Source organism: Narcine bancroftii, chromosome 1, assembly GCF_036971445.1.
Source record: "Narcine bancroftii isolate sNarBan1 chromosome 1, sNarBan1.hap1, whole genome shotgun sequence".
Classification (NCBI taxonomy): Eukaryota; Metazoa; Chordata; class Chondrichthyes; order Torpediniformes; family Narcinidae; genus Narcine; species Narcine bancroftii.
The window spans coordinates 446,546,939-446,574,783 of record NC_091469.1 but is presented as its reverse complement, the minus strand read 5'-3'; the positions used below and the strand labels follow the sequence as shown (position 1 = coordinate 446,574,783).

Sequence of the window (27,845 nt, the reverse complement as noted above, 5' to 3'; positions counted from 1 at the left end):
CTTTATTGTTCCTGGGCTTTGGCTTGAAGTGAAGGTTGAGCTTGCAGCGAACCAGCCGGTGGTCAGTGTGGCATTCCGCACTAGGCATGACCCTGGTGTGGAGCACATCTTGTTTGTCACTTTCTCGCACCAGGATGTAGTCCAGGAGGTGCCAGTGTTTGGATCGGGGATGCATCCAGGTGGTCTTAAGGCTGTCCCTCTGCTGAAAAAGGGTGTTTGTAATGACAAGCCGCTGTTCTGCGCAGAGCTCCAACAGGAGGCGCCCATTGTCGTTGCACTTGCCGACGCCATGCTTGCCCAGGATTCCTGGCCAGGTTTCTGAGTCTTTGCCGACACGAGCGTTGAAGTCGCCCAGGATGACAACCTTGTCGGCTGTAGGGGTACGTTGGATGAGGTTGCGCAGGTCGGTGTAGAACTTGTTCTTTTCTGCTGGTTCCGCCTGGAGGGTTGGAGCATAGACACTGATGAGGGTGATGTGACGCTTGTTTTGAAGTGGGAGTCGCATGGACATGATTCGGTCCGAGAGGCCTGTCGGAAGGTTTTCGAGTTTGGAGGCAATGAAGCTCTTGACCATGAAGCCTACACCAGATAGGCGTCGTTCATCCGAAGGCTTGCCAGACCAGTAGAGTGTGTAGCCCGCGCCGCGTTCTTGGAAGCTGCCTACATCTGCCAGGCGGACTTCACTGAGAGCGGCTATGTCGATGTCAAGTCTGAGGAGTTCATGTGCAATGAGGGCAGACCGACGTTCAGGTCGATGGCTGTCAGTCTTATCTAGCATGGTTCTGATGTTCCAGCATGCTAGCTTGAGTTTGTGAGCATCTTTTGAGGGGGAGGACGTGGAGGGGGAGGATGTGGAGGGGGAGGACGTGGAGGGGGAGGACGTGGAGGGGGAGGACGTGGAGGGGGAGGACGTGGAGGGGGAGGACGTGGAGGGGGAGGACGTGGAGGGGGAGGACGTGGACCTGTCCTCGGGCCTGCGCAAAGGAGCTTTTAGGTGGAGTGCAGTGCGCGCAGTACTGGCCCCACCCTTTACACCCATGGTTCGTGTGCCGTGGCCAAGCAAGCTGGGACGTGGCAGCGAGGTCCTTGGGTCGTAGGTTTTATATCGGAGTGGCCTTCTCCTATGCAGGTTTCTTACCCGGGCTGGAGGGGCCTGCCTCCCCTCCTAGGTCGGTCCATACTGCCCGGACCGGGGCCTCCGTCTGCCTCACTCGACCGAGGCCGGGGCCGCCGTCTCCCCCTTGCTCCTGCCCGTATCGGGGCCGCCGCCGTCTACCCTTCGCCCGGACCGGGGCCGGGGCCGCCGCTGCTCTCCCTGTGCCCGGACTGGGGCCGCCGCCTCCCCCTTGCTCCTGCCCGTATCGGGGCCGCCGCCGTCTACCCTTCGCCCGGACCGGGGCCGGGGCCGCCGCTGCTCTCCCTGTGCCCGGACTGGGGCCGCCGCCTCCCCCTTGCTCCTGCCCATATCGGGGCCGCCGCCGTCTACCCTTCGCCCGGACCGGGGCCGGGGCCGCCGCTGCTCTCCCTGTGCCCGGACTGGGGCCGCCGCCTCCCCCTTGCTCCTGCCCGTATCGGGGCCCATCATAAACTCCACCAGTCTTTTACACTATCCACCACATCATCTACCTTTGTGTTAACGACAAACATACTAACTCCACTTCTTTATTCAAGTCATTTATAAAAATCATGAAGGGCAGGGGTCCCTGAATAGATCCCCGTGGAAAACTATTGGTCAACGACCTTCAGGCAGACTACAATCTATCTACAGCCACTCTCTGCCTTCTGTGGGCATCAATTCTGAATCCAAGCAACCAAGTATCCATGGATCCCATGCCACATGATTTTCAGAATGAGTCTACCATGGGGAATCTTGTTCAACACCTCACTAAAATCGATATACACCACACCCACCACCTGTTTTGTCACCTCCTCAAAAACCACAACTAAGCTTGTGAGCCACCACATGCCGACTATCCCGGACAAGTCTATGATTGTCCAAATAGTCGTAAATACAGACTCTAACAATCCTTTCCAATGGTTTGTCTGTCACTGGTGTAAGACTCATTGGTCTATAATTCCCAGGATATCTCCCTATTTCCTGGCACTCAGCCCATGAATACTATACCACGGAGTTTCAAATCTTCATCAAAATAGTTTTCAATTGTTATGAGAGTCTTTGCCTCCTCATCCTTCAGGCCATGAATTTCATGTTCTTCCTCGACTCCTTCCCAATCTTCTATCCTTTGTTATAGACCTGTCTGCTAGAGGTAAGAGTTTCTCACTATTTACCATGTTCTTTGCTCTCCATAATTTTATATGCATCAACCAGGTCACCTCTCAGCTTTCCCCTTATCCTGCAAAAACAAACCTGACTGCCTCAGTCTCTTCTCACTGCTGAAGTGCTCCATGCTAGCCAATATCTAAGTAAATCTCCTATGTACACTCTCCTATTCCAAGGTATGACTGGTCTTCACTTTCATTGATTGACTCTTGAGAGATTTGCTGCTGACATTTAACCTACATGCAGCTCAGGATGATCCTTTCCCTCTAGTATCCAATCCTTTAAACTGCCCTGAAGATTGATCTAGCAACTATTTCAACCTGAGTTTAGAACCTATGCTCCCATCTGTAACTGAAGAACACACAGGTAGCGGGTTGTTGGCAACTCAAAATGAGGAATCCATGTAGTCTGTGGGCTACAGGCAACTGTGGTCAAAGGATTCACACCAGGGTGTGGACTGCTGGAGACTGGCTTGAAACTGGCTGAAGAGGTACCTGGTATCGGAACTGGGATGCGAGAGGGTGCCGAGGGCACTGAAGATTTCCTGATCATGTTAGAAGTTTGGATCTGGAGCCCAGGTTGCTGATCGTTTGGATTGGAGTCTGTATGGCTGCAGAGCCTGCAGGACCACTCAGTGACTCAGATTTCAGATTTATTGTCAGACTACATACATGACATCACATACAACCCTCAGATTTCTTTTTCCTGCAACCCTTCCATTGTCTAACTGACAAGACATTAAAACTCAATAAGCGTTGAATGTGAAATAATAGATTAAAAATTTAGTTTTTTCCAGGCCAGACCCCACAGCAATATTAAATATAACCTGCATATATATGTTTTTTTCTCATTTATTGTGGGGCCCCCTTTTTTGTGGGGCCCTAGATCAGCTGCACCATGGTAAATCCAGCACTGGAAAAAAAATCTCTGTGGTGTCCCCTTCCCTTGGTGCCCTAAACACAACCTTATTTTGCTTAATGGTTAATCCAGGCCTGCCATGGCCCTGACACACCTTCCCAGGTCCTGACTACACTTCCCCTGCCCCGACACACCTTCCCTGGCTCTGGCACACTGCACCAATCTTATTTATCATACATTATCTACCACTGGCAACATCAGACCACATTCGATTTAAATGCTCACTTTAATGCCATGGGTGAGTTTATAGGAGCTATACTCTTTGATAAATGTACAGATCAATCAATACAGATGGCTCGTCAGATGCTCCAGACCAGTCCAGAAGCAGGTTAAAACCTGGCCAGTGGAGGCCACTCATGCACTTCAAGACTGCTTTGAGCGTGCTGACTGGAACATGTTCAAGGAAGCTGCAACCAGTGATGAGTGCATCAATCAGGAGTTTACGACATCAGTGACCAGCCACATCAGTTCAGACGAAGTCACTGTGCCCAAGACCATCATAACTCGGTCCAATCAGAAGCCATGGATGACAACTGAGGTGCATGTGCTACTCAGGAACCAAGACACAGCCTTCAGAGTGGATGACAAGGTAACCCTAGCTATTGTAAGAGCCAAGCTGTCTAAGGCCATCAGGGAAGCAAAGCGTGCACATGCCCAGTGCATTCGCAGTCACTTCCTGGACAGCAAGAACATGCGATACATGTGGAAGGGCATCCAAGACATCACCAACCACAGGACTACCCCATCTGCCTGTGCTGGTGATGCCTCCCTCCCAGACGCACTGAACAACTTCTACACGTGCTTTGAGGTGAAAAATGGCATTGCAATGAAGAAGATCACCTCTCCTCCAAATGACCAGGTGCTGTGTCTTGCAGTGGCCGAAGTGAAAAGAGAGCTAAGCAAGGACAACCTGCGGAAAGCTGCTGGACCAGATAACATTCTCAGCTGACTGTTCAGGGGGTGTGCAGCTCAGTTAGCAGATGTTCTCACTGACATCTTTAACATCTCCCTGAGAAGCGCCATCATCACAACGTGCTTCAAAACTGCCACCATTGTCCCCGTGCCAAAGATTTCGGGTGTGCACTGCCTCAATGACTGCTGCCCTGTCACACTCATGCCCATCGTCATGAAGTGCTTTGAGAGACTTGTCATGGGGCAGATCAAGTTTCTGATGCCTCCATCACTAGACCCCCTGAAGTTCGCATACAGACCCTACTGCTTTACAGACGATGCCATCGCCATTGCCCTTCCCCTCCCCTCCCCTCTCCCACTTCCTGGAAAACGAGGACTCGTATGTTTGAATGCTGTTTATTGACTTCAGTTCACCATTCAACACAATCATACCTCGGTACCTGATAAGGAAGTTGAACCTGCTGGGTGTAAACACCTCCTTCTGCAATTGCATTCTTGATCTCCTGTTGGGGAGATCTCAGGCAGTCTGGATGGGTAACAGCACTTCCAAGACCATCACAATGAGCACGGGCCCCCCCCCCCCCCACCCCCAGGGCTGTGTGCTAAGTCCTCTGCTCTTCATTCTGCTGACTCATTACAGTGCAGCTAAATACAGCTCAAACCACATCATCACATTTACTGATGACAGGACCATGGTGGGCCTGATCAGTAAGAATGATGAGTCAGCCTTCAGAGATGAGGTGCAGAGCCAACAACCTGTATCTGAATGTCAAAAAAACTAAAGAGATGGTTGTTGGCTTCAAGAGGGCCCTGAAGGAACTAGGCTTCGCTGACCATTGACAAGAGTATCAAGTTCCTTGGAGTGCACTTGGCGGAGAACCTCACACGGTCCCTCAACACAAGCTCCACAGCCTAGAACGCCCAGCAACGCCTCTATTTCCTGCGAAGGCGGAAAGTCCATCTCCCACCCTTCACCCTCACTCCATTCTACAGAGGACGTACCGAGAGCACCCTGTGCAACTGGGCCTGGCTTGGAAGTTGTACCTCCTCGGACCGTAAGTGAAGTCCGTGGAAAAGATCACTGGAGGCTCTCTTCCTACCATGATGGGCGTCTGCCACACTCGAAGCAGGCGAAAGGCAACGAACATTGTGAAGGCCTCCGCACACCCCTCACGTAAACTGGTCGCCCTTCTGCCATCTGGTAAGAGGTACCGCAGCACTCAGATTGGATTGGGGAAGAGCTTCCCCCCCCCCCTCCCCACCTCCTCCAAAGCCATCAGACTCCTGAAGTCCCAGAACATCCAGGAATGGGGTACCACATATTTTAAATGTGGTGAACTTCTGACCTATATCTATGCAAAGATGCTCTCTGGTCCTGGAGAAACGTTATCTGGGCCTTAGAGCATGAACTCCAAATGAAGGTGACTTGACTCGACTGGAGGTGTACCCGTGAGCTCAATCGTCCTTCCCAGCTCGCTCGATGGGGGGGGGGGGGGGGGCAGATCGCCGGGACGGTTTAACGTTGGGTCTGAGAGATTCGGTCGCCTCTGTTTACATGTCTATTCTAAGGGTCGTTCACAGGGAAGGCTCGGACGACGAAAAGACCGAGTCAGCAGCGCTGGCGATAAAAATTGCAGAGAAACATTATCTTGGGGGGGGGGGGGGGGGGGAGGGGGGAGGGGAGGGGGGGACAGTAGGAACATATTTATAGTGACTGAGCGTGTGCAGTTCAATGCTGCAAAGTGGATGATCGCAGCGGGAATACGGGGCACAACTGGAGCTCGCTCATGTCTGGAAACGGGTTAGTGACTCGGGAATCTTGCTGGGGGGGGGAAGAGACGAGCGATCCGGTCCATTCTGCTCTCCTTTTCTCCAGTGATGAGTGCTGCTGCCGATCGTCGCCGCGGACCGACCTGCTGTGACTGAAGCGCCTGACAGCATGTTCAGCGTGGAAGACCTCCTGATTTCTCACGGCTACCAAGCCCCGAGGAGAGGTTCGGGGGACAAGCCGCCGCCCACCTCCTCCTCCTCCTCCGACAGCTTCCAGGCCAGGTGTCACCGTGAAGGGTGGCGCAAGTCTGGCCACGGGACGGTGAATGGGTACGAGGCGGACCGGCGCCCCGCCGCCGGCGGCAGGCGCCCGACAGTGGAGGACGACCTCAGTGACAGCCAGGGCAGCGAGGGAAGGCGAGCCGGTGCCAGCTGCTGTGCCCACGGACAGGGTCTGAGCCCGCTCCCGGCCGACGACACCGGGTGAGTTGGCCAGCTCTTTGGTGTGGCTTACTGGGGGTAACACACACACACACACGCGCACGCACACACTCTCTCTCTCTAACACACACTCTCTAACACACACTCTCTAACACACACTCTCTAACACACACACTCTAACACACACTCTCTAACACACACTCTCTAACACACACTCTCTAACACACACTCTCTAACACACACTCTCTAACACACACACTCTAACACTCTCTAACACACACTCTAACACACACTCTCTAACACACTCTCTAACACACTCACTCTAACACACTCTCTCTAACACACACTCTCTAACACACACACTCTAACACTCTCTAACACACACTCTAACACACACTCTCTAACACACTCTCTAACACACTCACTCTAACACACTCACTCTAACACACTCTCTCTAACACACACACTCTAACACACACACTCTAACACACACTCTCTAACACACACTCTCTAACACACACTCTCTAACACACACTCTCTAACACACACTCTCTAACACACACACTCTAACACTCTCTAACACACACTCTAACACACACTCTAACACACTCTCTAACACACTCACTCTAACACACTCACTCTAACACACTCTCTCTAACACACACACTCTAACACACACACTCTAACACACACTCTCTAACACACACTCTCTAACACACACTCTCTAACACACACTCTCTAACACACACACTCTAACACTCTCTAACACACACTCTAACACACACTCTCTAACACACTCTCTAACACACACACTCTAACACACACACTCTAACACACACTCTCTAACACACACACTCTAACACACACTCTCTAACACACACTCTTTAACACACACTCTCTAACACACACACTCTAACACTCTCTAACACACACTCTAACACACACTCTCTAACACACTCTCTAACACACACACTCTAACACACTCTCTCTAACACACATTCTCTAACACACACACTCTAACACTCTAACACACACACTCTAACACACACACTCTAACACTCTAACACACTCTCTAACACACTCTCTAACACTCTCTCTAACACACACTCTCTAACACACTCTCTCTAACACACACTCTCTAACACACACACTCTAACACACACTCTCTAACACACACTCTCTAACACACACTCTCTAACACACACTCTCTAACACACACACTCTAACACACACTCTCTAACACACACTCTCTAACACACACTCTCTAACACACACTCTCTAACACACACTCTCTAACACACACTCTCTAACACACACACTCTAACACTCTCTAACACACACTCTAACACACTCTCTAACACACTCTCTAACACACACTCTCTAACACACTCTCTCTAACACACTCTCTCTAACACACACACTCTAACACACACACTCTAACACACTCTCTAACACACTCTCTAACACACACTCTCTATCACACTCTCTAACACACACTCTCTAACACATTCTCTAACACACTCTCTAACACACACTCTCTTACACACACTCTCTAACACACACTCTCTAACACACACTCTCTAACACACACTCTCTAACACACACTCTCTAACACACACACTCTAACACACACACTCTAACACACTCTCTAACACACACTCTCTAACACACTCTCTAACACACATACTCTAACACACACACTCTAACACACTCTCTAACACACATACTCTCTAACACACTCTCTAACACACACACTCTAACACACTCTCTAACACACACTCTCTAACACACTCTCTAACACACATACTCTAACACACATACTCTAACACACTCTCTAACACACTCTCTAACACACTCTCTAACACACACACTCTAACACACTCTCTAACACACACTCTCTAACACACACACACACGCACGCACACACTCTCTCTCTCTAACACACACACTCTAACACACACACTCTAACACACACACTCTAACACACACACTCTAACACTCTCTAACACACACACTCTAACACACACTCTCTAACACACACTCTCTAACACTCTCTAACACACACACTCTAACACACTCTCTAACACACACACTCTAACATTCTCTAACACACACTCTCTAACACACACTCTCTAACACACACTCTAACACTCTCTAACACACACACTCTAACACACTCTCTCTAACACACATTCTCTAACACTCTCTAACACACACACTCTAACACACTCTCTAACACACACACTCTAACACTCTCTAACACACACTCTCTAACACACACACTCTAACACACACTCTCTAACACACACTCTCTAACACACACTCTCTAACACACACTCTCTAACGCACACTCTCTAACACACTCTCTAACACACTCTCTAACACACACACTCTAACACACTCTCTAACACACACTCTCTAACACACACACTCTAACACACACTCTAACACACACTCTCTAACACACACACTAACACACACACTCTAACACACTCTCTAACACACACACTCTAACACACACACCCAACCAACACACACACCAACACACACCCAACCACACTCCTAACACAACACTCCTAACACACACACTCTAACACACACACTCTAACACACACACTCTAACACACACCCAAACCCCTACACACCTCAACACACACTCCTAACACACACTCCTAACACACCCCTCCTAACCCACACACCCCCCTAACACACACTCTCAACACACACTCTATCACACACACTCTAACACACAACTCTCTAACACACACACTCTAACACACTCTCTAACACACACACTCTAACACACTCTCTAACACACACACACTCTAACACACTCTCTAACACACACACTCTAACACTCTCTAACACACACTCTCTAACACACACACTCTAACACACTCTCTAACACACTCTAACACACACACTCTAACACACACACTCTAACACACACACTCTAACACACTCACTCTAACACACTCTCTCTAACACACACACACTCTAACACACTCTCTAACACACACACTCTAACACTCTCTAACACACACTCTCTAACACACACACTCTAACACACTCTCTAACACACTCTAACACACACACTCTAACACACACACTCTAACACACACACTCTAACACACTCACTCTAACACACTCTCTAACACACACACACTCTAACACACTCTCTAACACACACACTCTAACACTCTCTAACACACACTCTCTAACACACACACTCTAACACACTCTCTAACACACTCTAACACACACACTCTAACACACACACTCTAACACACACTCTCTAACACACTCACTCTAACACACTCACTCTAACACACTCTCTCTAACACACACACTCTAACACACACACTCTAACACACACTCTCTAACACACACTCTCTAACACACACTCTCTAACACACACTCTCTAACACACACTCTCTAACACACACTCTCTAACACACTCTAACACACACACTCTAACACACACACTCTAACACACACTCTCTAACACACTCACTCTAACACACTCACTCTAACACACTCTCTCTAACACACACACTCTAACACACACACTCTAACACACACTCTCTAACACACACTCTCTAACACACACTCTCTAACACACACTCTCTAACACACACTCTCTAACACACACACTCTAACACTCTCTAACACACACTCTAACACACACTCTAACACACTCTCTAACACACTCACTCTAACACACACTCTCTAACACACACTCTCTAACACACACTCTCTAACACACACTCTCTAACACACACTCTCTAACACACACTCTCTAACACACACACTCTAACACTCTCTAACACACACTCTAACACACTCTCTAACACACTCTCTAACACACACTCTCTAACACACTCTCTCTAACACACTCTCTCTAACACACACACTCTAACACACACACTCTAACACACTCTCTAACACACTCTCTAACACACACTCTCTATCACACTCTCTAACACACACTCTCTAACACATTCTCTAACACACTCTCTAACACACACTCTCTTACACACACTCTCTAACACACACTCTCTAACACACACTCTCTAACACACACTCTCTAACACACACTCTCTAACACACACACTCTAACACACACACTCTAACACACTCTCTAACACACACTCTCTAACACACTCTCTAACACACATACTCTAACACACACACTCTAACACACTCTCTAACACACATACTCTCTAACACACTCTCTAACACACACACTCTAACACACTCTCTAACACACACTCTCTAACACACTCTCTAACACACATACTCTAACACACATACTCTAACACACTCTCTAACACACTCTCTAACACACACACTCTAACACACTCTCTAACACACACTCTCTAACACACACTCTCTAACACACACACTCTAACACACTCTAACACACACACTCTAACACACACACTCTAACACACACACTCTAACACACACACTCTAACACACGCTCTAACACACACTCTAACACACTCTCTAACACACTCTAACACACACACTCTAACACACACGCTCTAACACACACGCTCTAACACACACTAACACACACTAACACACACACTCTCTAACACACTCTCTAACACACACACTCTAGCACACACACTCTAACACACGCACTCTAACACACTCTAACACACGCACTCTAACACACTCTAACACACGCACTCTAACACTCACTCTAACACACACTAACACACACACTCTAACACACACACTCTAACACACACTCTCTAACACACACTCTCTAACACACACTCTCTAACACACACTCTCTAACACACTCTCTCTAACACACTCTCTCTAATACACACACTCTAACACACACTCTCTTACAAACACACTCTCTAACACACACACTCTCTAACACACACACTCTCTAACACACACTCTCTAACACACACACTCTCTAACACACACACTCTCTAAAACACTCTCTAACACACACTCTAACACACACACTCTAACACACACACTCTAACACACACACTCTAACACACACACTCTAACACACACACTCTAACACACACTCTAACACACACACTCTCTAAAACACACACACTCTCTAACACACACACTCTCTAACACACACACTCTCTAACACACACACTCTAATACACACACACACATTCTCTCTAACACACATACATATTCTCTAACACACACATAACATACACATACTCTTTCTCTAATACACATACACACAACACACACATCATACTCTCTAACACACACTAACACATACATATTCTTACACACACACACACACACACACACACACACACACACACACACACACACACACACACATACGTACTCTAGGCACTTTTAAGATGCCTCACCTGGGTAACCCTCCTGGGACCCAGGTGTGATTACTGGGCCAAAGGTGCTTCCAGCACCTTTTAAACTGCAGAGGAATCGACCTGCCAACCCAGCAATTTAGGGAGGACTCCACCCCTGGGATGACACAGTAAGTGATGCATCATGCACTCAGAGGAACTATTGGTCTCCCCCAACCCCCTCCCCGCCAGCTGTCAGTCACCCACCCCATCAGTTCCCACCCACCGTCAATCACCACCCCCCCCCCAGTCAGTCACCCTCTCCTAATCAGTCGCGACCCCCACTAACAATCAACATCCACCCTGTCAATCACCCCACCCCCCCCCCCCAGAAATGTCCCACTGCAGCGAATGTTGAGCTGTCACAACCAGAGTGGCATTCACTGCAGTGGCAGTTCATGGCCCACCCCCACTCTCCCCCTCCCCATGGCAGCAACCCCTCTCTCCCCCCACCTTACTCACGGCAGAGACCCCTCTCTTCCCTCCCCCACAGCAGCGACCCCTCCCCACTTGCAGCAGTGATCTCTCTCTCATTGATAGTGGCACTACCCCCACCCCCATGGCATTGACCTCTCTCCCCATGGCAATGACCACACTCCCCCCCCAATTGTGGGCCCCCTCACGGCAGCAACCTCTCCCACCCTGCACCCCATGGCAGCAATCTCTCCTACCACAGGCCCCACAGCAGTGACCCTTCTCCCCACTCACAGCAGCGATCTCTCTCCCGCTGATAGTGGCACACCCCCCACCCCCATGGCATTGACCTCTCCCCCCCATGGGAATGACCACACTCACCCCCAATTGTGGGCCCCCTCACGGCAGCAACCTCTCCCACCCTGCACCCTGTGGCAGCGATCTCTCCTACCACAGACCCCACAGTAGTGACCCCTCTCTTCCCCCCCCCCCCCGATCGTGGCAGGCACTTCACCATGGAGATGCACATGGACATGCACACTCGTGCAAATGCACACAGCTACACACACATACATATACACACTCACCCACACACACACATACACACACACACACACTCTTTGGGGCCAACTAAGTATTTTTTTCTTCAGCAGTTTAATCACCATTGTGATGGTGGTGGGTGGGGGGGGCAGATTGCACAAATGAACAAAGAGAAGGTGCAGGGACTCGGTGGTTGTGGTAACATTGATGGGGTAAAATAAGGAATCAAGTTTCCAGGTCAGATCTTTCATCCAGAGTGAAGTCAGATGGCAAGAATTGAAAAGGAGGGTGAGGCCTGGGAAGGGGCCAAGTGGTGAGAGGATACCAGACAAATGAAGGTGGGAGAGGTGACACATGGGTAGGGAGGAGAACCCTAGAGGTGGGCAAGGGGCATCCTGGTAGAATTGAGAAAAGTGGAGCAGGGGTAGGTCAAGGACTGATGGCAGCAGCGGAACCTGATCAGGGTGGGGATGGGGGGCATGGAATGGAGGGTGGAGGATAGCATCCATAAACAGAAACAACTGGATAATTGGTTGGGATGATGTTATTGGAAAAGGGGATTGGGAAAAGCTTGCAGCCAGGGACATGCTGATCTCCTGCCCATCACCAATAGTCATTAAACATGCAAGCATGTACACATCAAAGTGACTGGTGCAAGTGCAGAGTATGACCCTGAAAAGTGGTCAGATTTAAAATCCCACAGAGGCCCTTGTGTGCTATGGGCTAAGCAACTTGCGAGGAGTGTCTTGCTCCTCTTTGAAATAAAGTTCACAGTAGCGAAGCTAGTAGAAACTTGGGCTCAAGCCTGATCTCCATGGCTGTCTTTGAGGAGTTTCCACATTCTACTTGTGTTTCCTCCAGGTGTTCCAGTTTTCTCTCACAGATTAGATTAATGAACCATTGCAAATTCCCCTTAGTTTGTAGGTGAGTGGCAGAATCATGGGAAGCGGGGATTTCAATTTAATTTTTTAAATTTAAAATGTTAAATTTTCATTGTAACAGACCCTTTTACCCTACGAGCCTGTGCCGCCCAATTACTCTAATTGACCTACAACCCAGGTACATTTTGAACAATTGGAGGAAACCAGAGCACCCAAAGGAACCAAAGTAGACACAGGGAGAGCGTACAAACTCCTTACGGACAGCACGGGATTCAAACCTGGTCCAGAATGCTGGCGCTGTAATAGCATTGTGTTAACTGCGACACTAACCATACTGCCTAGATAATGGATTAATGGATGCATGTAAATGGGCCTTTTTTTATGCTCTCAGAATTTCCATAGCCATCTGAAACAGCAAAGGTGGGATAGGTGGTGGGCTTAGTTTGATATCTCATCCAAATCACAGCTCAAACAACTGCCTCATCACTGCACAGCATTAAGCTGGAGAGCTGTTCTTAAATCTTGAGGAGGGATTTCAATTCTCGACTTCAAGCTTTACAGACAAAAATGTCCTTCGTTGTTCCACAGCCAACAATTACATAAAGCCACTACTCTCTTGTCGAACTGTTTAATTCTGTTCTCTTCCAAAGACAATTGAAGAAAAATCCATTAGTAAAATGCCAAAAGGCCTTGGAGGATTTAAAAATCCACCCCAGCATGTAAACAGTTGAGGACAGGTAAATAAGCAAAGATGTGCAGCATCGAAGGGAAGGAAATTTGTTTGGTGCAGTTTTATGTGCACCATGAACAGAAGAACAAGCCAAAGATCGGCTAATGCAGGTCCCTGAAATCTGCTCCACTATTTCATAAGGATCAGGGCTGATGTAATCTTGGTCTCAACTTTCACACTCTTTCCTTGTACTCACTCCTTGACTGTTTTGCAGTTCAAATGTTTGCCAGTGTCATCTTTGTATATATTTAATGATCCCACCTCCATTACTTTCTGGGGTAGGGAACACAAAAGGCTCATAAACCTCAGAGACAATAAATTTACCTTCATTTTAAATAAGTCATCACTAATTCTGTAATTGCACTCCCCCATTTGATATACCCTCTTGTGGTGGGGGGGTAAACAGACTCACGAAAGCCTTGTCTACCCCTCCCAGCCCAACATCTTATGATTTAATAAGGTGATCTCTCAATTCTACCATTTTCCAATATGTATAGGGCTACTGAAACTTCTCTGCACTACTTCGAATGCAAGCACATTATTTTTTTTAAAATGGAGAACAGAGAGAATTAGGTTGTAATCCAACACTGTCAGAGTTGCTGTAAAATTGCAATCAACAGGCGTGGAGATCAATTTTCATGTCTTGAGAAATATCTATTTGAAGCAATTCTATTTTCTTATGTAATTTCCCATGTACAACTTGTCTAAGAATTTTACTTTATCAACAACTTCACCAACACTAAAGTAATTGTTATTATCCAGGTAACTCTACAACCCATATAGGAGCCAAATTAGGCCATTTGGCCCATTGAGTCTGCTCCACCATTCAAATCATGGCTGATGTATTTTTCCTCTCAACTCCATCCTTCTGCCTTCTCCCTACAACCTTTGAAGCCACAAGCATCTGTGGAAATGAATTCCACAGATTTACACCCCTCTGGCTGAAGAAATTTCTCTTCATCTCCGTTCTAAAGCGACATCCTTTTGTTCAAGTTCAAGTTTATTATCATCTGACTGTACGTATACAACCGGACGAAACAGCGTTTCTCCGGACCATGGTGCACACACAATGCACAGTTCATAATAGTCACATATCTGGCCCTCAACTCTAACTACTGGAAATATCTTCTCCACATTCACTCGATCTAACCCTTTGAATATTCAGTAGATTTCAATGAAATCTTCCTCAACCTTCAAAACACATGCTCATATATTGACCCGTTCATCCTGGGATCATTCCCTTAAACCTCTTCTGGACCCTCTAGCTGATTGTGGCTGCCCCAGATTTCAGCATCTCACATGTGAACCCTGATTTTTATCATTTGTTCAGAGTGTGTAAAATTATTGCAGGGAATGAAACCTTCCTAAATGATCCTATCCATAGTTCTCCCTGTCAACCACACTGACATCCCAACACCAAACAGGTAAAAGCCTCAATGAAATTCATAAGTTAGGGTTTAAATTTTGACAAAGTTTTAACAACGGGCAGTTGTTCCATCACACCATGCCTTCCTCTTTAGAAACAAGACTGTAAAGTGGGGAAAAAAATACATTAATGTTAATGAACAAACAGTGGGGTCACAGGGAGTAATTTAGAAAGCAAAGTTTTCCTGATTGTAGGTGTGACAAGGAGATCATGCCCTAATTTGTGGAGATAGTAGACAGTTTTCAGGTGTAAGCATCTCCAACAATCTAACATATCTACACAAAGGCCAAAAGAGCACCTCAGAAGCATGAGTAACATCAGCACGTTACCTTCGTCCCTCAATGACTTTTACAGATGTATTATCATGCATCACTGTGACCCTCTCTGACCAAAATAATGTCAAAAGCATCTCTCCTTCTGTAGCACTGCACCTCCAGGATGGACAATTCTTTGCTTCGAGATCTATCGTGCACAATGCATTCGCTCTCCCAAAAGATAACACATTGGCTCCTAATGCCAAATGAGGCTGTTAAGAATTGTTCAATAGAACAAAGACAGCCCCCAGCACACATGCTGAAGTTTATTGATCGATTTTGTCCAGTTTCAAATGTTGCAGCATTATGCCGTGAGAAGTGTACAAACTCATGAGGAATTTCACTCAGGAGGTGCATGGAAATTGCTACTGTTAACGGTGGAGGAGGCAGGTACAATGGGATCTTGTAAAAAAAAAACTATTAGATAGGTACATGGAATGAGAAGAATGGAGGGTTTTGCATTCAGAAAATTTTTGGCAATTGTTAGAGGAGGTTATTAGATCGGCACAAAACTTTGTGCTGAAGGGCCTGAACTGTGCTGTAGATTTCTATGATCTATGAACAAATTGGGTGAACGCAGAGAGTCTTTAGCGCAGAGCAGAGCAATCAGTAACCAGAGGACATATGTTTAAGGTGAGGGGGAAGAGATTTAACAGGAACCTGAGGGGTAACATGTATGGAATGGGCTACTGGAGGAGATGGTTAAGCAGGTACTGTGGCAATGTTTCAGAAAAACAAAATGGACAGATATACGGATAGGATTGGTTACGAGGGATTTGGGTCTAATCCAGGCAGGTGGGACTGGTGTGGGTGGGACACTCTGATCGGTGTGGGCAAGTTAGGTCTGTTTCCATGCTGTATGACTTTATGATGAGTGTGTGACAGAAATGAGAAATTTTTGCACATTTTAATGCTTCAAGATGATATATATTTTACAGGTAGTTATTCTATACAGATCACTGTCAAGTAGTGAGAGGTTTCAATTACATTTACTGTTCTGAAAGTTCCAAGTGTTCTCTGAGCTAGATGCACACATTGCACATTGTGTGATTGCCATCTACTAATTAATATTAATACTTAAATACACACACTGCAGCTGTCAAACCAATCACTGCAAAATATCTTATCCAGCAACACACAGTAATTAGGTAGTTAATTGAATTTGGTTATGTGTTTGAAAGGAAGATGTATAAAAAGAAACTGGGAAAACGTGGAAGGGAAATGGAATTAGAACAAGAGATCTATTATAGCACTGGAAGTAATTAATTTGATTGCAATAGTACTTGAGTTCTTTGGCTTGGCTTCGCGGACGAAGATTTATGGAGGGGGTAAAAAGTCCACGTCAGCTGCAGTCTCGTTTGTGGCTGACAAGTCCGATGCGGGACAGGCAGACACGGTTGCAGCGGTTGCAGGGGAAAATTGGTTGGTTGGGGTTGGGTGTTGGGTTTTTCCTCCTTTGCCTTTTGTCAGTGAGGTGGGCTCTGTGGTCTTCTTCAAAGGAGGTTGCTGCCCGCCAAACTGTGAGGCGCCAAGATGCACGGTTTGAGGCATTATCAGCCCACTGGCGGTGGTCAATGTGGCAGGCACCAAGAGATTTCTTTAGGCAGTCCTTGTACCTTTTCTTTGGTGCACCTCTGTCACGGTGGCCAGTGGAGAGCTCGCCATATAACACGATCTTGGGAAGGCGATGGTCCTCCATTCTGGAGACGTGACCCATCCAGCGCAGCTGGATCTTCAGCAGCGTGGACTCGATGCTGTCGACCTCTGCCATCTCGAGTACTTCAACATTAGGGATGAAAGCGCTCCAATGGATGTTGAGGATGGAGCGGAGACAACGCTGGTGGAAGCGTTCTAGGAGCCGTAGGTGGTGCCGGTAGAGGACCCATGATTCGGAGCCGAACAGGAGTGTGGGTATGACAACGGCTCTGTATACGCTTATCTTTGTGAGGTTTTTCAGTTGGTTGTTTTTCCAGACTCTTTTGTGTAGTCTTCCAAAGGCGCTATTTGCCTTGGCGAGTCTGTTGTCTATCTCATTGTCGATCCTTGCATCTGATGAAATGGTGCAGCCGAGATAGGTAAACTGGTTGACCATTTTGAGTTTTGTGTGCCCGATGGAGATGTGGGGGGGCTGGTAGTCATGGTGGGGAGCTGGCTGATGGAGGACCTCAGTTTTCTTCAGGCTGACTTCCAGGCCAAACATTTTGGCAGTTTCCGCAAAGCAGGACGTCAAGCGCTGAAGAGGTGGCTCTGAATGGGCAACTAAAGCGGCATCGTCTGCAAAGAGTAGTTCACGGAGTTGAACTCTCTTGAGTTACCATAGAAGTATCTGGCACACTTAGCATTGCGGTTAGCACAACCCTCTTACAGCGCCAGCAACTGAGGTGTGAATATGGCGCTGTCTGAAGGAGTTTGTACGCTCTCCTCGTGTCTGCGTGGATTTCCTCCGGGTGCTCCAGTTTCCTTTCACCCTTCAAAACGTACCCGGGGTTATAGGTTAATTGGGTGGCACGGGCTTGTGGGCCGAAAGGGCCTGTTACCATGCTGTATGTCTAAATGTAAAAATATTATCGATGACAGGTTATTTTTTTGAATTCACCTTTGCGTTCTGGGTGTCCATCCCTAATTGCTCTTGAGAAGGTGATCATGAACCCCCTTGATTTATCGCAATTCTTCTGGTAAAGGTACCTACAGTGTTACTGGGTAAGGGTTTAGGGTTGGTTGTTGGATCCCCAGGGATGGTTCATGAAAAGCATTGGTGTTTTATTTGATCTCTGCCAATCCAGAAATGAGGAACGTCCAATCTCCAACTATCCAATTATATAAGATGTTCTTTCATAGCCCAGATGGCAAAGTAAATGGGTTATACACTTCTGAATCCTGCTTTGTACACAGGAAGGTGGAGTTCAGAGTGTTCTATATGTTGGAAATACCTGCCAGGAGAAGCTGGGGAGAAACTAATTCCTCTGATTGCTGAACAAGATTGTATAAATTCATAATTAAGGTTTGGCCTTTCTGGGTAATTTTGAAAAACATTTCACACAAATGTTATCATAAATCTAAAAGATCAGTGCTTAGGCAAAGCAAACATGTCTAAATTAGGATTAATAGATTTCCATTAGGTAACAGATATGGAAGCAAGGTTGGTAAAAAGAGTTAAGATATTGGTCATCCCTGTGAGTTTTGACTGACCTGGTCATTTTGCAATGCATTAAACCCTCCATTGTCAGTTTTATTTTCCTGAAAAGCAATACGTGTGTACTTGCAACTGGAAAGAGGTTAAAAATTCATCTGTTTCAATGGGAAAACTACCAGCAGATGCAGCACCAAGTACACAAAATACAGTGCTGTTCCTGTGAGTGACGGGTGTTGCATTTCAGGGTTGTTTGGCTTGGTGTACACGGGTCCTGGCCCTTTACAGGTGGGGGTCAGTTGAGTGGGAAGTGCTAAAATCTTCTAAGTGAAAGGAACAGCTGGATGAGATGGAAGCAGTGCTATAGATATTAATAGCTGGTGAAACTGAATCTGTTCCTGGAGAAGTGAGGAGAAGGCAGAAAGCAGCCCAGCTGAAGTGATTGCTACTCACCCTCAGGCAATCTTTCTACAGCTGACAGCCATCAACATTTCAGCCTCTGCAAAATCAAAAAGAGTAATTTTCTCATCCTGTTTCCCTCTTTTTACCAACTTCATTCACACCAAGCAAGGAGGCCTCTTGACCCATGGCGCCTGAGTTATCTGATTATTCCTATTCTCTTATCTTTCTCTTTTACTTTCCTTCAAGCATTTATCAAATCATCTTTTTGAAAATTATTATTTCAGCACCCTTTCAGGTCTGATCAATTTGCGGAGATAAACTTTTCCTCACCTCCCTTTTCTTTCGCTTCACACTTTTTTTGTAGAGCTGAATGTTGCTTGTTTTTCCTATCTCACGGTCCCCACCTGCATATCCAATAACCTGAACCCACTTCAGCTTCAGGGCCCTGACCTGCAGAACAGGCCACTTCCCTGCGAGGCCCAGACCATGTGATCTGAACCACAGGCTGACGGCTCCCCAGTGTTGGTCTCTGTCTCGGATGGAAAATGATGGCACACTGTGCCTGCTCTAGCATGTTATTCCACTGGATAAAAGATCTAATTATTCCTCCTCTGAGTCCTAGTGCTCCTAAAAATAGACACCCTGCCGGTGTCAGGGAAGATGAATCAGAGGAGCTGATAATGGTGACACAGAGTCACAGAGAGATGCCGCCCAAAAACAAACCTTTCAGTCCACCGTGTCTCCACTAATCCTGCATTTATTATTCTACCCACATTCTCATCAGAATGTACTGCTCACCTACCCACTAGAGCCAATTAATCTACCAACCCATGCAAAAGAGAAAAGAAAGCTGAGAAATGATAGGGGTTGATTGGAGAGGGAAGGGAAGGGGGTGGGGAAAGAAAGAGCCTCTGAAGAAGTCGATGCTAATGGCATCTGATTGGAATATAGGTGCAGTTTCTCCAATTTGTGGGTAGCCTTGATTTTGCTGTACATGACAGAGATGTTGGTGTGTGGAATTGAAATGGTTGGCCACTGGGAGATCCTTGCTGTTGCAGAGGTCAAAGCAAAGGAGCTCAATGGAGTAATCTCCCAGTCTGCATCCAGTCCCACCAATGTAGAGGAGGCCACATCGGGAGAGTTGGATGCATTTGGTGACCCAGGTTTGAGGTCCTCCATGCCAGATCATCAGAGATGTCTTCCTTCTTCAAACAACATGGCTTCCTCTCTACCAGCATCAACTCGGCCTTCACCTGCCTATCCTCAATTGCCTACACATCTGTCATGGCCCCCTCCACCTCTACACGCAACAAAAGCAGGATTCCCCTTGTCCTCACCTACCACTCCAGCAACCTCCACATCCAACATATTGTCCTCTGCTATATCCACCACCTACTATGTGATCCCACCACCAGACACATCATCCCTGCTCTTCCCCTCTCCATCTTCCACAGGAACTGTCCCCACCATGACTCCCTCATCCACTTCTGCCGCATCAATCACCCCTTGGTACCTACCACTGTGACTGCAGGAAATACTTCACTAGTGCTCACACTTCCTCCCTCGCCACCTTTTATGGCCCCAACCAGTCCTCCTAAGTCAACAATGTTTCACATGTGAATTTGCAGGGGTTATCTACTGTTTCCAGGGTACCCGTTGTGGTCTCCTTTACATTGGAAAGACTGATTGCAGACTGGGAGATCACTTCATTGACCACCTTATCTATGTCCACGGCAATAGCATGGATCTCCCAGTGGCCACTCATTTCAATTCCCCACCCCATTCCCTTGCTGACATGTCCATTCATGGTTTTATGCACTGCCAGGCTGAGACCACCTGCAAGTTAGAGGAGCGACACCTCATATTACAGCTAGGCACTTCCCAACCGGGTGGCATTAATATCGACTTCTCTGGTTTCTGTTAGACCAGACACCCCCCCCCACCTCTCCATTTTCCCTATGTCTCCTTTCCTGTAGTTCTCTCTCCTTTTCTCTCTGTCTACTTCCACGGATTGAATAAAACTCCCCTCCTCCAATCAATTATCACCTTTCCTCTGTCCTGTCCTCTTATTATATCAAATTAACAATTGTTGGTCTGTACCCTGCCCTCTCCTATTCTTCCCTTTCCCCCAGCCTTTTAATACAGACACCTGTCTTTTTTACTCATACCTTGAGGAAGGGCTCAGGCCTGAAACATCCGTAATAAATCTTTATCTCCTATGGACACAAGGAGACCTGTTGTGTTGCTCAAGCATTTGTGCTTTAGCTGCATTCATAGTGTCTGCTAACTTTTGTGTTTCCCTCTCTTCGCAGTAGATAATCCTTGCAGATTCACAAGTGAAGTGATGCTTCATTTGGATGGACTGTTTGGGCTCCCTATGCCTTTCCTGTCCTACTCTCACCCAAGGACTTCCCTTGATCCTCTCCCCCTATCATTTCTCAGCTTTTTTCTCCTACCCTCCCACTGGTATGACCTCTTACCTATTAGCCTTTCTTCCTCCCCCTGCCACTTCCTCTCTCCACTCCTCCCCCTCCAACTTTTCATTCAGGCACGTGGCCTGCTTTTGCTTATATCTATCTGATGAAGGACTCAGGCCCGAAATGTTGATTGCCCTTGACTTCCTATGGATGCTGCGTGTCCGCTGAAGTTCTCCAGCACTTTTGCGATTTGGAATCCGAGAGAGCTGTGTGTGAGCTGGTTGGCAGCCATCAGACTGCTTTTTTTTGTATTCTTCTCAATACTGAGTTATGAATACTGATTAAATGATTCAACTTGCCTGCAGGAGTTCTGCAAATGCATTGCTAATGCTGTAGGGTTTTCTCTCTTTGATTAAGGTTTAAAACTCTGCTTTCAATTGAACTCCATCATACTTGTTGGCTTCAGAATTTCACCGAGTTTGACTTTAATATTTATTACCGCTGAATAAATAGAAGCATTGGAGGACACATAAAATGTAATAAGCAAGAAAAGATATTTAAGACAGCAGAGGTGTCTCATGAAGATTTTGTGTTCAAAACACTGTTAAAATGGCATTTTGGTTCACTGGAGACCAGCCTTTTTCACATCACTGGATTCTACAGTGTGGTGCATCTGTGGAATTCTCTGCCTAAGGTAGCAGGAGAGGCTGCCTCATTAAATATATTTAAGATGCATAAAGGTAGATTTTTACATAGTATGTGAATTAAGGGTTATGGGGAAAAAGCTGAGTCCGTGGTCAGATTAGCCATGATCCTATTAAATGATGGGACATGCTTGATGGTCTAAACTTTTAAATTTAGACATATGCTATGGCAACAGGTCATTTCGGCCCTCGAATCTGTACTGCCCAATTTACACCCAGTATGTTACATCCTGTTATGTTTCAAACGGTGGGAGGAAACTGGAGCCCCCAGGGAAAACCCATGCAGACACGGGGAGAACATACAAACTCCTCACACACAGCGCAGGATTTAAAGCCGGATCCCAATATCTGGAGCTGTAAAGGCTTTGCGCTAGCCGCTACATCAACCATGCCACCCTACTCCCGCTTCCACTTATTATGTTCTTTTGTTCTAATATAGGTATTGTAAGCCCCGCATTGGTCCCTGAGAAATGCTCCTATGAAATACAATGAAGTGATGGGGGTTGGATGTGGTAGAGGGTGATGCCTGGTGCAGTGCGGAACACAAAAGCACTGGAGAAACTCAGTAGATCATGCAGCTTCCATTGAAAGTAAAAGGCAATTGGTGTTTCAGGCCTGAGCCCTTATGCAGGAAGGCTGAAAATCAGGCAGACACCTGAATAAAATGGTGGAAGGGGAAGGGAGGTGGGGGGAGGATGCCAACAGATAAGAATTAATAGGTGGATACAGGTGGGAGGGGAGGAGTGAGAGTGATGGGGAAGAGGACAGAGGCTTAAAAAGAATTCTCTGATAGGAGAAGGAAGGAAATGGGTGGGGAACTTGAGGAAGAGTGGTAGAGGGATGATTGAAAGAAAGAGAACCAGGGAAGGGGTTAGTTGAAATTAGAGAAGTCAATTTTGATGCCGTCTGTTTGGAGACTGCAGAAGAACAATATATAGTCTTGTGGTATTTGCCTGCATTTTGCTCATACCTTGACAAAGGGATCAGGCCCTAAACGTTGGTTATAGATCTTTGCAATCTGTGGACGTTGCGGGACCTGCTGCGTTTCTCCAGCACTTCTGTGTTTTTACCATAATGTGTTGTTCCTCTAATTTGCGGGTAGCTTCAACTTGGCAGTACATGAGGCTATTGACAGTCATATCAATGTTGCCATGGGCATGGAATTAAATTGGTTGGCCACTGGTAGGTCATTGCTGCTGTAGCAATTTGGGATGGGGTGAGGTGTAGGGGCCAGGTTAAAGTAGTGTGGTGGATTGAGCTGGCAAAGGATGGCATATTGCAGGGTCAGGTGGGGTTGTGATTAATGGGGCAGAGTGGTGAGATGGGGTGGGGAGAGGTACAAGTCAGGGGTGAAGTTGGAGTGAGGTGAGTGGGGAAAGATGTAGCAAAGTGGCATGAATTGAGATAGGATGCAAAAACATGGGCTTGATGGGGTGGGGCATTGTAGAGTGAGGTGGAAAGGGTACAGTAGAAGGGGTCCAGTGGATGGGGTATAGTGGATTGCAGAAATGCAAAGTGGTCTTTGTGAAATCAAAGATAGTTTTCAGAAGATATTCCTTGCAGCTGAATAAACAAGAAAGTCTGAGCTGCTGTGGTCCAATGCAACACAAGTTGAGTACCCCTTATCTAGAAATCCAAAATGCTCCAAAATCTGAAACGTTTTGAGTGCCAGCATGATGCCACAAGTGGAAAATTCCACATTTGACCTAACTTGCCCATATGGGGCTCTGATGCTCTGTTGGAGCCAGTTTGACACCACCAGGCAAAAACCATTGTTAATGAGACAGATAACTCTGGATGAAACATTTTTAAAAAGCCATCCAGCAGAATTCCTTGTATTTGGTGCTGCATTTATCTTCTTTTGTAAGCAATTTTTTTTGGTAAGTAGAAAACATTTTTGTCCTGTGACATCTGAAATTCATCTGAAATGCCATGTTTGAGTGTAACATGACCAGTAGCATTATTGAGATGAAAGAATCATAGGTAGAGACTGAAAGTCTGCCATTGTTTGTTGCTGTTATTTAACAGCTGATATAGGTATTCTCCTGATGGTACTGTTCTGCTTAGTTACCCTAAAACATATGATTTCAAAATCTGAAAAAAATCCAAAATCAGAAACACTTCTGGTCCCATGCATTTCGGATGAGGGGTATTCGACCTGTACACAATTGTGCTGGAGAAACAGCAGGTCATGCAGCATCCACAGGAAATAAAGGGCCCTTTATCAGCTATGAACCTGCTGAGTTTCTCCAACACATTTGTAAATTCCTTATAGCTTGCACCTCTCAGCGATGTTCCTTTTGCTTCTGCCAGTAGTAGGTAACAATGGATTCGTTAGTTCCAGAATCTTTTCCTAAGAAAGCACAAATCTTTTTGTTCCTTCCTTTCTCGTTCCTTTCTGGAACCCATTAACTCATTGTCCCAGAGGAAGAGCTTTCATCCTTACTGGCTCTTGGTCTCCTGCGTCTGTGTAAAGCATCCCTGCACAATCCTGCTTTGGAAAGTGTTCAAGTACAAAATCTTTGGCCAACACATTTAGTCTGCCAAACCTTGGGTCTTTCAGCAAGTATTCTGTTACTGGCTAGGTGCTAATGCCTCGTCTATCACATTACAAGAAATGAAGAGCAATGATTTCCTCACAAAAAGATTGAGCAGTGTATTCAATTTCTAGGAATGGCCACAACCTGATGCTCAGTATTCCATTTACTCATTGTTTCCCTTTCACACTTGAACTTCTATTTCTACCAAACCGGTTTACTTTCCATTTTTGTCTGTTCAGGACCACCCATAGTGTGTTACGCTGTGTTTTAATTCTATCCGTGAGGATTTTTGCAGGTCCTTAGATCCTCTTTGAAAGTACAGGGAGAGCAATGACAAAGTGAATAGCAGCACATGCTGAGTGGGTTAGTGAAAAATAAAGATTCTAGGATTCAATAAGAGACGAAGAAGGTAAAAGGAGCAGAGCATTTGGATACTGTGCAAAAGAAACCCAGCAAACTGGAAAGGCATTCAATGTGTAAGTTCATCTAGTGCAATGCTGTTATTGAAGACATTAATTTTACTCATGAATAAGACTTGCTCCAGGATTTTTTTCAAAAGTCTGTCTGATTTCTGAGCCAAGGTTATGCAGAAAGTTAAATAACATAGCTTATGCATTTAGCAGTCTGCCCGCAGTGATTAGAACCCACCCAAAGAGTACTGCAGTACTGCAGGGAGTAGAGGGTGTTGCTTTGTCAGAAGGAGCTTCCCAGGTGCAAGTGAGTTAGACCCCTCCACAGAACGACAGTGCATGACTTGGAGCAGGATCTGCAGGCTGACTATCAGCCATTTGTTTTAATAGGATTGAATTTTCTTTGAACCAGGCAGGCTGGGCTCCTTGTTATTTTGCTTTTTCAGACTTGGTCTTGCTCCAGTTACAGACCAAGATCTCGACTTGCTTGAGGTCTGAAATTATTCTGAAGGGATTTACAAGGAGTAGGTTTCATGATCGGACCTGGCTACCTTCTTCCAGCAACAGGCTATGTATGAACCAGAGAGATTGCGGAGAAGGATGAGTTCAGCTCTCTCCAAGCCAGTAGAAAGTTAAATGCAGGGCCTGCTTCATGGTGCTGCAGATGATTTTATTTGGGTATTTAAATATTGCTATATTGTATAAAGTAGTAATGATAGAATGAACATGCACTTTGTACATGTGAATATGAACAAAAGAACGCGACTGTTCAATACTGAGCAAAGATTTTGAATTGTTTTCACATAGCATGAAATTTCCACGTATCATGTTGCAGCAAGTAAAGAGTGGGGCTGAGAAAAGAATGTTGCCATTTGCTCTTGCTCAAAATTTAAAGGCTTAAATAATTAATGAAAACAGTGCTTCTTTCTAATTGTTCCAGAATCTGCTTTATATGTGCCTTTAAAAATTCATGCGATTTATTTTCTGACTTACTTCTCAGTTGTTCAGGTTTTATACGATTTTCTCCTGAAACAACTGCTTCAGAGAATTGCAAACTGAAGTTATTTTATGTTATATTGTTATTATTTTATCACATTATTATTTTGGTGTGATAGACTACTACATGGTTAAGAATTGATGTCGTACCTCACATTTTGTTTATGGTTATGATTTGCCTATCAATTTTTTTATTGTTCATTCTCATATAGGAGATTCAGCATGCAGAGAACTTGAGAGTCTTTCCATCCATTTTGTCAGTGATATCTACCCCAGTGCTTTCATTGTGAGATCAATCTTTGTGTTTTTTTTTAAGATGAACTTCTGGTAAACAAAACAATATAAGAAATAAGAGCCACAGCAGATCATGATACATAACTTGCTCTGCCATTTAGCAAGGTCATGGTTAATATAACTCCATTTTCTTGCCTGATTCCTGTAACCATTACTTCTTTTGTTTCCCAAAATATATCCAGCTCAATCTTGTATATCAACATGATTCACTTTGATCTCACCCTGAGGTTAAGAATTCCAAAAAGTCACATGGCTTTGAGAGAAGAAATTCTTCCTCAATTTTAGTTGTAAACAGGCAACTCATTCTCTATCGAAAAGCAATGCATATTGAGACAAATTTTGTTTATTGTCATGGATTGTACAATATACGGACTGAAATTCTTACTTGTTGCTGCCGATCAGGTACTTGGTGAAAAATTGCTCTAGTGTACATTAAATTATATTAAAAGAGATTGTAAAGTCAAAACATAAATAGATACTAAATTTTCATAGTGCAGGAGAAAGTTGTGTACAAAAGTCCAGATAGGCTTTTTTGCTATATTGGAGTATTTTATAATTTGTCTAGGTTCAAATCCTGTTAGTTATTGGAAAGAAACTGTTCATGAACCTATAGATGCTAAACTTCAGGGTTCTCTACCTTCCTCCCAAAGATAGCGGCAAGAAGAGGGTGTGACCAGGGTGATGAGGATCCTTTATAATGTTGGTTGCCTTCTTGAGGCAGTGCCTCACATAGATATCAGCAATGGATAAGTGGTCTGACCCTATGATGGACTTGGCCAAGTCATCCCTGGGCATTTGAATTCACAATGCAGACTGATGCAACCAATCTGTGTACTTGCAGAAGTTTGATATTCAATGTTATGCCAAATCTCCTGAGAAAGTAGATGCATCAGTGTGCATCCACCAATGACTTGATGCCCTGGCTCCAGGAGAGGTCTTCTGAAGTGTGGAACTTG

The 27,845-nt window shown here is 45.9% G+C and overlaps 1 protein-coding gene across 13 annotated transcripts in view; it reads left to right on the top strand.

Moving 5' to 3' along the window:
• jcada (junctional cadherin 5 associated a) overlaps positions 1–27,845 on the top strand; it is a 206,910-nt gene that overhangs the window by 125,623 nt on the left and 53,442 nt on the right. For 12 of the 13 annotated variants that reach the window (XM_069914492.1, XM_069914491.1, XM_069914489.1 and 9 more), the window contains one exon: positions 5,988–6,364. The exons of the other annotated variant lie outside the window; for it this stretch is intronic. In XM_069914492.1, coding sequence (XP_069770593.1) covers positions 6,051–6,364 — 314 coding nt within the window. In that variant the 5' untranslated portion in view covers positions 5,988–6,050. The remainder of the gene's footprint in view (positions 1–5,987; positions 6,365–27,845) is intronic. 13 annotated transcript variants of the gene reach the window in all.